Here is a 14,325-nt window from a genome sequence, read left to right as displayed (position 1 = left end):
CCTCCAATCCGAGGCCCCCTGCAGCCCGAGGCCCCCTCCAATCCGAGGCCCCCTCCAATTCGAGGCCCCCCGCAGCCCGAGGCCCCCCACAGCCCGAGGCCCCCTCCAACCCGAGACCCCCTCCATCCCGAGGTCCCCCGCAGCCCGAGGCCCCCCGCAGCCCGAGGCCCCCTCCATCCCGAGGCCCCCTGCAGCCCTAGGCCCCCTCCATCCCGAGGCCCCTCCATCCCGAGGCCCCCTGCAGCCCTAGGCCCCCTCCAACCCGAGGCCCCCCGCAGCCCGAGGCCCCCTTCATCCCGAGGCCCCCTCCATCCCGAGGCCCCCTGCAGCCCTAGGCCCCCTCCAGCCCGAGGCCCCCTCCAGCCCGAGGCCCCCTCCATCCCGAGGCCCCCTCCAGCCCGAGGCCCACTCCATCCCGAGGCCCCCTCCATCCCGAGGCCCCCTGCAGCCCTAGGCCCCCTCCATCCCGAGGCCCCCTCCATCCCGAGGCCCCCTCCAGCCCGAGGCCCCCTCCAGCCCGAGGCCCCCTCCATCCTGAGGCCCCCTCCAGCCTGAGGCCCCCTCCAGCCCGAGGCCCTGGAGCACAGGCCCCACAGTCATGCCTAAGACAGTCCATTTCAAATGCTAAGAACTTTGTTCTGATATGATCTTTTCAATTCCCCGCCGCGAATGTTATGCCTATTGAGCCTTTCTGTAACTGTAGAAGTAGCGTAGAGTGGTGCGATGCAAATACCATCATCTTGTTTAAAAATACATATACTTTTCATCACGATGTATCAAATGTTTGGTGCAAACAGTGCTAAGAGTGTTTCTGTTTCAGTCCTTCATGCTCATTTGCCTGCAAAGCAAAGTGAGTTTTAATTATTCTAAATCCTGCCTAATTGCATTATATAACTAGTTAGCACAAGTGACGTGAAACACGAGACACACAAAGCATATGTGATGTAACTTTCTTTTTTATTTGTTTAATGTGTATGGTTTAGCTAACCCAGGGGACAAGTATAAAGTTATTTTTTACAAAACTCAAACAATACATCAAACCAAATTGGACTTGACAACAAACCCAGTGCTACAGGTTCTTTTTTTTATTTATTTCACCATTAGTTCTGGGCTCACAGTTTGGCCCCGTCGTGCGTCTGTGCCTGAGTAATACCAGGCAATCGACTGGCGGGACAGTGGATATCCCATGGAAAGATGGCACTAGAACATTCAATACCATTTACTAACAAATGGTGCAAATCCCTTCTATGTATGAAACAACAACCAAATTCTCTGAAAATGATCTAAAGCTACCTTACATGTGACAGGACAGTGTCTCACATCTGCATTCATGCATTGCTGGGTAGGACTTAATATATTTCAGCCAAGTTAACACTCCAGATTCCAAAACATTCCCACAATCCACATGAATACATACACTAGTGTTCTTTTGTATATTTTTAGGCTACAATACTAGTACTTTCATAGAAAAATATCCCAAAATTGAGCCTAAAACCATTTTAATAAATCGCACGTATTCTTTTGCCTTTCCAGAATTTTCCAGATTTGTAAAATACTTAAAAGCCTTTTGCTCATGGTTTTAAATTGCACATCTGAATTTCTAAACATTTCATTTAATGACTACTTCAGATTTTGTCACAGAGTAACACAATGCACAACAGCCCCAGGGTCAGATGAATGTATGTAGCTGTTCCTGTTCATAAGGATCAAGCTGACTGATAATATTCCAGATCTCCAATAAAACAGCAAATAAACAGGCATTGAGATTATGTCATGTGACATTCTCAACATTACCATCATTACTTGTTTAGTCCACTGAAAGCTTGTCCAGCAGCTGAATTGATATCATTCTGAACATCGTTCTTCCTTAGAGGTATTATTTTCTCTACATAAAATGTCACCTTACCATTTTCCATGCTGGCCCAGAACTGTATTTTTCAACTGGGCCCTGTATCTGGTATTCCGTCAAACAAAATCACCACTTCTCCGTTGTGATTGGGTTTCATAGAGGAAAAATATAGCTATAGGTGTAGTAGCAATTACTTTATTAAAATGTAACAACTAAATATCAAAAGGTTAAAGATGTGAGTGATGAGTCTATAGCGGTTCGTATAAAACAAGTGAAATGACTTTGTATTTTTTTGTTAATGTTAAAGTTAACAAAAAGATATTGGCACCAAGAGTTTAAACCGAAAGACTAAACAAAGGCAGAGTGATGTAAACGTCGCAGTTTTCTTTCCTTCAAGTTTGCGGGCTTGGCGAGGCGAGGGGCACCATTGTAAACAGTCGCTCCAGACTGATATATAAAGGAATTCAAAGACAAGAGAAACATAAGCAATACAGGAGGAAGCTGTAGACTGTGGAGACATGGAGCAGTTGCTTGGTTACCATGGTATCTCCTGTTGGCTGGAGGCAGTTCTGTGGGCTTTCTGTTCACCTTGTAACATTCTTCACTGCCACTTTGCAGTTGAAATGTCTCTAAGGTCAACCCATCTACATCCATCTCGGTCTCTTTGCCTTGGTTTTTCTTTGTTCCCACAATAACACCTCGCCGAACCGTTCTGCACTGACTGGCTTGCTGTCCTTGTTTCTCTCTCTCTCTCTCTCTCTCCCTCCCTCCCTTCCTCCCTCTCTCAGTACACACTTACATTTCCCCACTCCACTAGGTACTGAACCTTCCCGTCTGGTGTTACTCGTCTCGCCAAGATCCTGACGGCTTCCCCGCCTCCCCACCCCCTCTCCTGCGCTGACCCCTCCCCCTCAGAAACCCCGCCAGAATAGGATGTGACATCACGCAGGAAGAGCGTGGGGCACAGGTCTGGTTTCTGGCCAGGCTGGTGGGCAGATGAGCGAGAGAAAGGAAGGCAGGGTGGCGGAAGGCTGCAGGGATCCTCCACGCTGGAGAAAGGGCCAGAGACACAAGCAGCTCACACGATTGGCCTATTAATTATAACTGCTAGCTAATCAAAGCATTGATTATTATCAAAGGATTTATTATTAAGTATCAGTGACCGTCTAGGTAATTATTGTGCAAACCAATTAACCAACAGTGTTTTAAGATTAATTTAATGTTATTTAGTAGAATAATTAATACATATAATAAATACCAGGGTGATCTTTATTGCTTCGTTGTGACAAATGAGTTATGAGAAGGGGTAGCTGTTGTACTCCTAAGCAAGAAAAGTAGCTAAAACAGGAACAAGTAAATATCTGCCCGTATAAAGAATTACGCTACAACAAACCCAACACTCTTCAGATCAGCAATCACTCAGTACTTTACCTGCATTTTAGTGTGTAGAGATACAGAATGTGTACTATCAAGACCTCCACTGCACACAGAAATGCTACATTCAGCACATTAAATGACATGACTTCTGACGCATTATGGCACGCTGCATAATATATAGCATCAGTGAAGGTCAATGCATTTTTACAACAAGCATGCTTAGATTATGATGTGTATTTCCCATTATTATTCAGCTATAAAAAACGCATCTCATCTAGGCGGTTGCTCAGCCTTGTGCCTTGCTCTTCCTGGGTGAGATTCCAGGCCCTCTGCAACCCTGAACCGGGTAAGTGGTTATGAAAGGTGGGCGGATGGATGGATGGGTGGATGGATCGATGGATGGATGACATTGCCTTGTCAAAACATACCTGAAATGATGCAAAGCCCGGGAAAGATTTTGCGCTCCGTTGTAGGAAGGGTGATAGAGAGCAAACATCCTCTTAGGAGGAGATCTGTGAAGAATAGTAAGACTGCTTCAAAATGACCGTGCTTCAATAATCCAATAGGCTTAATGAGTGGATACATGTTACAAGAATGGGATCCTTTATTTTCAAGTCCTTTGTGTGAAACGTTAAGAAGAAGGATGGGGAAGGTCAAATTTAATTGATGTCTTTTAGGACTATATATAAATTCCAATAAATTCCAAGATGCACAGTACTAACCCTAAGTTTATTTCATCATCTGATTTTCTGGAGTTGTAGAGGCCAGTCCCACCTGCGTAACCATGGTAACAAGGCACCAAATCGATTGGATTGGCTGCAACATCTTGTGGATGGGGCTAAGGAAGAAGTAGGCGGAGCTCTGTAAACAGACTGATTCAGCCATTTCAGAAACTTTACAACAAAAAAAGAAAAACATAATATAAACATGATATATTTTCTCAAAAATATACAGTTGCTTTAGATAACAACACCAATATATATGTAAATCTATGACATGGGCCAATTTGCATATATTGTTTTTATTTATAGAAAAAGGGCATGACAAATTTATATATAACCATCCTGCGATGCATAACACATCCTACAAAGAAAGATTAATACAAATGCACAGCCAACTGCATTGTCACAAAAGATTCAGTCCTTTTTACAATTATAAAAAGAATCTCAGAACGCCATTGACAATTTGCCTCAAAGTTGTCCATTTTACAGTATTGCTAATTAATTTTATGGGTCTTGACGAGGCTTGTGACCTTCGTGAGCAAATATATTGCTAAGTAATCTATTGAAAACAGCTTTAGCAAAAACCCCAGTGCCCCTCGCAATCGAGGCTGCTATATTTATCGCAGTATCTGCAGCTCACTATCTGAGAGGCGCGAGCTCGGCTCATTCCCGAAATTTATGAGGAGGCAAAATGCAGCAACGCAGAGGCTACATGTCATAAAACACCAAGAACAAAATGATAGACATCAAAAAAACAAACTCAGAAACATTTCATTCTGTCACCAGTTTTGTGCACAATTATAATCCGTAGAGCATGAACACTGTGGTGATATAAGAAAAGTGGTCTAAATTTCATTGGTTCAGTACATATTCACATAGGCTTACAGCTAATATTTACAGCAAAAAGTTAACCCTCTAGTGATTTCCATTTTGGAAATAAAAATGGGGAAGCGTAAGCTTATCTGAAATCAATTATTAACCTCTCATTGAATAAGAATCAAACGTAAGTCAATAAACAGGACACATACAATCCATTTCCCAGCCTCACACGTACTTCTGGGTACAGGCTCCAGATTCCCAGAGACCCTCTACTGGGTAAGGGATGGTAAAATGGAGAGATGATGGATGGATGGATGGATGGATGGATATACATTATGCCATAAAATACAGGTTTATTTATTCTCATGTAGCCCTTTACACGTCTTGAAATTTTAAAGCTTCCATTTTAAATTGATATTTTTATGTTTTAAAATGAGACTTTCGCCGAATAAATTGAGAAAGCAGGAATCAGGGTCACTCTCATTTTAACTGCTCGGACTGACTATACTGTATTTGCGACTTAGTATTTATTTGGCTGTGTATTTGCATTTTGATGGTATCCTTGAGTGGGTGAACTGTGCATCTCCATTTTGTAAATGTGCGATTTGCTGTCACTGGAGAGATAAACGACTACATTAATACGTGGGGTTGATTTCCAAGCAAGCGATTAAACCTTTGATACTTTGTTGCCTTTATTGCGATGCTGCTCATGTCGCCTGCAGCCCTGCCATCCATGCAGTGTTTCTGCATGCTGCTTTTGCACATCGCTGTGGCTGAAAAAACTGTGCTCTCCCTTTAAATTTGTTGAGGTCAGACGGTGCCACACTGTCGAAGCGCCACCTGGCCAAACTGTAATGGACTGCAAAGTGCACTTGGCCATCGCCTCTGTGCTTCAATGTTACCCCCTTTCTGCGTGTTTAGTATGACATGGGAGAAGCGGAAAGAGGAGGTCTCCTTTCACACTGGGATGTCACGTTACATATGCGTGCAGTGGCTCAGTGGGGAGCACTGTTGCCTTACACCTCCAGGGTTGGGGGCTGGATTTAATGCCCTGTAGTTCCTGCGAGGGGCTCCAGACTCACTGTATACAGTGCACTGGATAATCGGTTATGGATGGATGGATGGATGGATGAAGGCCCATAGCCAGAAATTAATTTCTTGGGGGTCCAGGAACCCTACCAATAGGGCCCTTTAGGTAGTTTTTGCCAATTGGGTAGGGGGAGGAGCATTTCTGATGCGAATCAATGGGGGTTCAAACTCATCATTTTAATACCTAGCTATGTGTCTAGAGCAGTGGTGGGCAATCTTATCCGCAAAGGGCTGGTGTGTATGCAGGTTTTTGGGATAACCTGTAGGTCAGCTGTTCAAACCCAGGTGAGAGGACTCTTCAGCTAATCAGTCCTCTAATTAGTAATCTAATTAGGGAGTTGCAGCGAAAACCCGCATAGACACCGGCCCTTTGCGGATAAGATTGGCCGCCCCTGATTTAGCTGGATGGATGGATGGATGGATGGATGGATAGCTGTTAGTTAGATGGATAGTTTATTATATCTTGGAAGCAATCTTGGAATCCACTTTGCCTGGGATAGTTTTAGACTCTTCACGGCTCTGCACTGTATAAGCTCTATGGTAGTCAGATGAATGGATGGTTGCAGTTCTGTGTATATATATGAATTATTTCTTGGAATCATCTGGTTGTATACATGATTTTTTTTTTAGTCCTGGCATCTCGTCCAGTGTGTCTGGGATGGTTCCAGATTCACCATGATTCTGTACATATAAGTGGCATGGAAGACAGATGGATGGATGAGTGGGTGGGTGGATGGATGGATGAATGATGGACGTATGGATGGACAGATGGTTGTGTGGTCTAATGCGCAAAAACCCTATTATCCGATGTATAGCCATGAATGATTTTTGTCCCCCATCTGGGCACGGACAGCAGTGCCGATGCCTGTTCCCCTGCACTGCGCACTGACCTGGGCCTCTGTGATGCGGCGTTTGGATTTGCGTGATTCCGGCTCCGCCGTTCTCCTCTGGCAGGGCGAGGACACGGGGCTGCTCCACAGACAAGGAGGACAGCGAGTGTCTGTAATAACCTCAGGCTCTGGCCCTCTTACATCAAAAGGTCCATTAAGATTCAGACTCCCAGCCTCGTGTCTCTTTCATAGAATAACTTAATTTAAAGAGTAAAGACATGATTATGTGAACCTAAGTCTTAAATAAATCCTATTTATAGTTCAAATATAAGGAAAATGGAAAACACTGCCAAGCTCATCGATTGCACAGGAAAGCGTGGAAGGTTGGCTTCTCCTTTGCAGAAAATGTAAAGATCTGACTCACTGATCAAGCTCAGTGCCGGAGTTCTGAATCCACACACACGCGGGAAAGAGCGCTGATTCTACTCACCTTCTCCTGTGCGAGATGTTGATGGGAGGGTCAGTGATGAGGGGTGATAGGTCAGAGGTCAGGGGCGGAGGAGCTCGGACTTGAAGGCCAAACAGACACTTCTTCTTCTTTATTTCTTTACCAGAGACAAACCTAGCAACAGAACAATTTTAAACCTCAGATGACCTCTTCACTTCTAATCCTGTAACAGTTGTATATATGCAGTCATATTCATTTAAAGTAGTCACAAACAATAATCTTGCGCAAAATGTAGCTTCAGAAAAATGAGGAATCGATAAATTAGCGCTGCTGGAATAAGGAGAAAATGAAAGGTAGAGGTGCCTTTATGAGACTAAATGATATAACGTTCCTATCATACAAATCAACTGCTGGGAATATGCGTGATGTATATCTACGTGAGCAATTAGCATGAGAAAGAAGAGTGATTGACTTTCCAAAGAACTGATTTCAAAAGCTTTCTGTCTTATTTTTGACTCCGAGGCACTAAATTAACATTGCAAATCTGCACCATAAGTTAACTTGCGTATGCATTCATATCTAACTATATTTATCTGTGTTTCTTTTAAGGTGCTACATTTTTGATCTGCACAATACATTTGGCATACTTACGAAAAAATGAGAATGAGTAATTTGGCTGTGCTGTGATGTCATAAACAGATTCTTACCTGTCTTTATGGGAGTTTAAAGCATTGAGAAGATTGTGACAACGATCTTGTCTAGGTGTGTCCGACAGCTGATTGCCAAAGAGGGCAGGTGGGAAAATATAAATGCAGTTCTTGTTTAATATACAATGGGTAAGATTAGGTGAATACTAAGCGAATAGTGAAAAATAACTAAATCACTTCAATCCCTCAAAACATGAGGGTAAAAACTAAAACAGATAAATGCATGACACGCACAAACCCAAATAAAAAAAAAGAAATTATATAGTCGTACCTTTCCTAGCAGCAAAGATTCCCAGTTCTCATTGGTGAAGGACAGAATTTCATGGTCAAAATCAAAATACTTCCTCTTGCAACACAATGAGAGATGATACAGCACCAAGTGAGCCAAATCTACCCTGCAATAGCAAGAACACTGTAACAACAGGCAATTTCCATAAACATGGAGAGGACAAACACACAAGTCATGCTGGGCCAAACAAAGCTCAATGCTGTACAACAACGCTTCACTATCTGTATATTTTTATAAGAAGTTAATAAGAGGAAAATACAACGATAACAGAATACCTTTTCACAGTAACATTCTTGTATTTCTTAATATCAAAGGACATACATTAATAATGTGAATAACATATTCTTCCATATGCTACGTCTTTCCTACTGTAGGCTACAGATCATGACAAACCAATCAAGATATTCGGTTGTATGTATGTCATTGCTTGGGCGATATATCCAAATAAACTCACCAGCTCATTGGTAGTCTTTGAATGGTTTCTGGTCCATTCGTACAGGCTGAGCACTGGAACTCGTAGAATCTAACACAGAGGGAATTTGCGAGTGTCCTTACAACACAACTCTATAGGGAGAGGACACTGATGCTGGCCTCAATTTGAAAATAAATGAACTGATGTCAAATTATAGCAAAAATACAGTTTCTGTATCAAAATGCCGATCGTAAGGGGAAACCTCTTAAGACCTACAATCTAACTAATCAAAGAATCCAAGATACGATTCTGTCCATTCTGGGATAGTTTGCATGCTCATTGTGACTCTGTACTATGGATTAATGAAGATAAACTTAAAAACTGGATTCAAAGACAGATGGATGGGTGGATGGACGTGATGGATGAAATTCTACCCCTTGTATTACACACCTGTCTCCATACAGTAGCGGTTTGGCCAGACACTGGGTACAGGCTTCATGAAACCACTGACCACAGCTACCGCACTGTAACATCTTCAGGTTCCACCTGTGGCAAAGTGTGACACAAAGGATTGTCATTGTGACGACAACAAAAACATGACTGTTGGCACAGAGTAGATAAGATGCAGCATCTTCGGCCTCGGAAGCTACCGATGTCATTATTATGAACTTTAAGCCATGACAGCAGTGAACAAAATATCATTAAATACTTCCATGTGTATCACACCCAAGCCCTGTGTGTGGCGTTCGTATGTTCTCTCCAAGTTATGTGACTGGAATGACAAACCTTCCCATTGTGTGTGTGTGTGAGAGAGAGAGAGCAGGTATACTTTACCTTATGGGGACACAATGTCCCCACAACGTCATGAATACCTGTTAAACTCAATTTAATAAAAATCTGTGACGGCAATGAAAAAAACAAAAATGCAACAACTCCTGTATTTTGCCTTTTTACTCATGGTTATGGGTAGGGCTGGGTAGGGGTTAAGGTTGTCATAATTAGCATTAGCATTTTTCCCATAGAAATGAATGATCAGTCCCCATAAAGACATGTTCACCCGACATGTGTAAGCGGGCGTGTGTGTGATAGATTCATTTGCTATCCAGAATGTTCCTCGGCCTTATGCCCTATACTGCCTGAGATGCACTTGGTAGTATTTTTAACATTTCCTTTTAGTCGGATGCCATATTTACAATGTATCACTAAAGATAACAGACAACTCAGAAATGTTACTGCAATTAAACACCAGCAATGCCCCCTGGTACTCAAATGGTACTAAAAGCTGCACTCACTCCCCAGGGCCGGCACAGTAACAGTAACACTGCTGTTGGTTGGTCAGATGTTGAGGGTCCCAATCCAAAGCTGAAAGCTGATAGGGCAGCTTCACCTTCATCAACTGCATGAGGCGGGCAAATCGTCCACGCTTTAGTGCTCCCCCTCTCTAGGGAAAAAAGAAAATAAAATGAATGCAAATAAATTCCATAACAAACTAATATCTTGATTGCACCATTTGGGAAGTACGTCACTAAAATCTAAAGTCTAAATGAGCAGGGAAACATGTTGAAATTAAGATTTCTAAAAGCGATCATTTTGGAGGTATTAAAAAAAATTAAAAGGTAAAACCATAGTGGAATTAAAATCAAGTTGTTGAATTATAATACATATTGATTCCAGAGTAAAAACTGCAATAAGCCTTTTGTCCACCATACACTTCATATTTGTGCATAAATCATATTAAGTCAAATTCACCGGAGTACATGTCACAAAAAAATCAGCGGGGGTAACACAGCACTGGGTACTGATGCCAGAGACACATTTACCAGTTAGTTGCCCCCTCTGCTGGTAAGTGAAAGATATCACAGCAGCTGAATGTTTTGACCACACAAGCCTGCTGAGCGTCTTAGTAATTGGCTTCCCCAGTGATCGACCCCATACCAAGACTGCAAACAATAACAACGTCTATTCTTGCATCCACGTGCATTTGTTTCAGTAGGATGCCAGTGTGAGACCAGCCCAGAGCAGGAATGGAGGATAAATCATTTGCCTTGGTTGCCACTGCGAAGACACACTGCCGGCAGATCCAGGTGTTGCTGTCAGGGTCGGGATCGATGGACGGAATGTGGCACTCGGGATGATAACCTTTGCAGGGAGGGAAAGGCAGACTTTGAATTACCATAATTATATTTTCAACAGTACCTGAAATTATGTTAATATAAATCTTTCGCATGGTATGCACAGCCTCTCAGCACTGTCTTGATAATTTTGAGGTAGACTTCATTTTATTGGTTCACTTTCCAAACTGGTCTTTCCAAAATTGTGCTAATCAATCTCCTGAAGCACAGTTTCGTTATTTAAAACATGTCCTCCGCATATGTATATACACTGCGCACTGTAGATATGTGCATACACTGCGCACTGCAGATATGTGCATGCACTGCGCACTGTAGATGCGACTAAACTTCAGACACACACACTCACACACTCGGCGTACTGCCCTAAATTCAACGACATGCATTAGATTGGAATTTATGGGTTCTGTTACCATGCCGACACTTGAGACAATTTATCAAAGGTTCTTTGAGAGGCGGGCCATCACAGATGCAGCAAACTTCCTCTATTCCCACAGAAACTAAAGAAGGAAGAGAGAGGAAATGCAGCATTAATTTATGGATGCTGATGTCTTTCCGTGGCACTTCATTGATTTCAGTGTCTCCAGAATGCTTTCAGACTTCACTCAGACGTCAGTCTTCAATGCCTCTTTTTGACATTTGAATATTTGGCTTTGCATCGTTTTCGAACAAGATGCATTTCCCGTGACTGCCTCCAGAAAGGGTGGCGCTCTTTATAACCAGATAATCGATCTAAAATTTTATATTAGAAAAGTAAACATTCGTATTCGGTGGTCAGCTGTAAATAAAGTTGCGTGCAGTTTCAGTTTTCCTTCAAAAATGCCTTCAGTTACAGTCGTACAATTCACAAAATAAAATAAAATTACCAGGTCCTATCGACTCGTTAAACTAACAAATATCCATAAAAAATGTAATATACCGGAGTTAACTACACTATAATACACGAATTATTTCATGTTCAACTTCCATTTGAAATGTTTCCAATCACAATATGCAATTACTTTCATCCACGTTCCATCACTGCATGCATCTTGCACTCACTGAAATTATGTCAGCATTTAAACTAATAATCAGCAGAATATTGCACAATTCAGCACAATTTCCCGGACCTCCCACATACACCCCTTTAGAGATGCAGATTGTAGAAATGCCTCACAAGAGTGGATGTCTTTTCTCAGGACCCAGAATTCAGAGTTGTCTTCAAATCTCACCAAACAACACTGTTTAACTCCATCTACCTGTGAGAGAGGGAACAGAGGCTGGCCAAATATCCACTTGGATGAAGGGACAGAAGTGCTATACCCAAACACCCCCACTACACACACACCTCCACACCCCCACTACACACACACACACACACACACACACTGGCTCACTCTTTTGACGTTGCCCAGGTATAGTAGTCCATCACTCCATCGAGCCAGAACATCATCTCCTTCACTCACTCCACCCATCCTGAAAAGGATGCAAAAAGAGAAACAGCAGATGACAGCACTGTGTGAAATTACATGCACTGACAATACGGAGCATGTACACTTCTAAGACACTTGGGCACAATTACATGCATATTCACATGCACACGTTTCTTGCAAATATTAAGTTCAGCCTTTCTTTGTTGTCTACACACAACACAAAAAAAGAGAGTTAATGCATAAATACAATGTATATAAAAAGCTTTCCTAAAATGTGATGTACAATTAAAATCTAATTGCCATTTTGCATTCTTGATAAAAACTACATCAAGACTCAAGATATCAGAGAGGTTCTAGTACATGCACACAAATGACAAACATACAATAGATTGCAGAAAATATGTATATTAAGCTACACATCTAAATAAAAATGAAGATCATAGCTACCTGTCAAGTCGAACTGTTCTCCGTTGGGTCACATCGATAACAACACAAGCTTGACATCAAACGATTTATCTCCGATTTTTCCCTCCTCGCAATTACTATTAGTATGTGTACGTGTGTGCTATTGACCGTATGTGCCCGTGCCAAGCGGATGTGTCAGTCAACCCGTCAGTGTAAAGGTGTTTGTCCGTCCGTCTCTCTCTCTCTCTGTCTTTCGCGACGCCGTTTCGTCATGTTCCCGTCTCTCTCCCCCCCTTTCCCTCTCCTTATTGATGTTATTAAGCGTGTTTGCCAGTTGCTGCATGAGAATCAAGCAGCGAGAGGCGCCATCATCTCTGCCTCTCTCTCGACCGACTTGTTGTGACGCAGACATAAAACACAGGGAAGTGGAGCGAGGGAGGGAGATAGAGGGAGCGGGGTGAGGATGCCTGCGCCCCCGACAGACTGACCCAAAGCCTCGGGCGAAGTGAGTGGGAATACAGAGCCCTGTGCAAAGTAAGGGCAGGGGTGGCATATTGTCTGCATGGAGATCAAAGTACGCGCTGCAGTGCAGCCGCGTATTAACTGGCGTGCATCGCTAATTATTGCATATGTCTAACACTATTAATTAAAGCAATGAAAGTGCACGCCGGACTTTGTGAAGAGTTTTAAAGAGCGCCGAGTGCTACCTATGAGCAGCAACTCGAACGTGCAACGGACAGTAATTAACACACAAGTCAGAAAAACTGAATAAATTAAGGTAATAGGTCTTGTAACACACCCCATGCGAATTCTTACTATTTAGTCTGAGTTGATAAACGAGACATTGTTATGAAAATCTACTTAGACGTCCTCAGATTTAAATGCTATTAAAATCTGTATTTGATCCACCCAGGGAATTGTGTTATTACGAAGGTGCCTCAGGGAGAGGACTTGCAACTTCCTAGACTTAAATCCAGCTTCACACCGCTGCCATTTACCAGACATCATAACAGTAATAACGGAAGATTTTAATGGAGATCCTGCTGGGCTGTAGACAGACGGACTTGTGGGTGCACAGTGAGAAATAATTAAACGTTTAGAGCGCAAAAGCTGACCTCCGACGTTCAGCTGGAATAGATTAGACACATATCGCCTCCCATCACTGATGTGTTGACAGTTTTCTGCATGAATCCTTGTCTAACTGTCGATCTGCCGGGCTCATTCTGACACTACATTGCATAGGTCTTGTTTCCAACCTTTGCAAGCCGAACTTTTCAACATTACCATAACTGTGCGTGTCTGCATGCCCAGTACCCTCTTGCACTCCAGCACGATTTAGGTATGTTCTGTTAAATATGGCTGAAAGACACCATAAAATCACCGCTCTCATATACGTGCAACACACATAAGAAATTAATGGAAATGCTACAGGAACATATTTGTTTGAATTAAATGTCTAGAGCGGCCTAATAAAATGCATTTCAAGTTTGATTATTTGGATATATTACGCAGATGCTATGCAGATTCTGGGTAAAGCAAATGCAGTTCACCCATTTGTGGAAATCGGAAACTGACCTGTCGATGTAACAATCCCTTGATAATCCACTAGATGGTGTGAAACTTGTATTCACTGTGCACTTACTGTTGCAGCCATTTTCACGCAAAATTTAGATGACTTGCACTCTGAAATCTTACCAAATAATTTTATAGAGTGATGTGTTTGCTTACCACGATCAGTTTTAGTATATCGCAGATTTTGTAAATAATTTCTTTAAAAAGAATAAAAGGCAATGGTGAAACTCCGTTGCAATGTGCTGTTGTGTGCAAATCAAACAAC

General features: G+C 42.5%; 1 protein-coding gene across 1 annotated transcript; it reads right to left on the bottom strand.

The window, feature by feature from the left end:
• Nucleotides 1–938: 938 nt before the first annotated feature.
• Nucleotides 939–13,130, bottom strand: phf1 (PHD finger protein 1). The gene is made up of 15 exons (XM_023801525.2): nt 12,531–13,130; nt 12,048–12,126; nt 11,828–11,909; nt 11,085–11,171; nt 10,587–10,681; nt 9,835–9,983; nt 8,993–9,088; nt 8,585–8,653; nt 8,113–8,236; nt 7,842–7,909; nt 7,177–7,308; nt 6,747–6,825; nt 3,949–4,064; nt 3,655–3,738; nt 939–2,898 (listed from the first exon to the last, which is right to left on the bottom strand). The coding sequence occupies exons 2-15, from the start codon at nt 12,123–12,125 to the stop codon at nt 2,634–2,636; spliced, it is 1,524 nt and encodes a 507-aa protein (XP_023657293.1). The 5' UTR covers nt 12,126; nt 12,531–13,130; the 3' UTR covers nt 939–2,633.
• Nucleotides 13,131–14,325: the final 1,195 nt, after the last annotated feature.

The sequence above is a fragment of the Paramormyrops kingsleyae genome, chromosome 9 (genome assembly GCF_048594095.1).
Source record: "Paramormyrops kingsleyae isolate MSU_618 chromosome 9, PKINGS_0.4, whole genome shotgun sequence".
Taxonomy (NCBI): Eukaryota; Metazoa; Chordata; class Actinopteri; order Osteoglossiformes; family Mormyridae; genus Paramormyrops; species Paramormyrops kingsleyae.
Note: the sequence above shows the minus strand (reverse complement) of the source record. Positions and strands in the feature narration are given on the sequence as shown.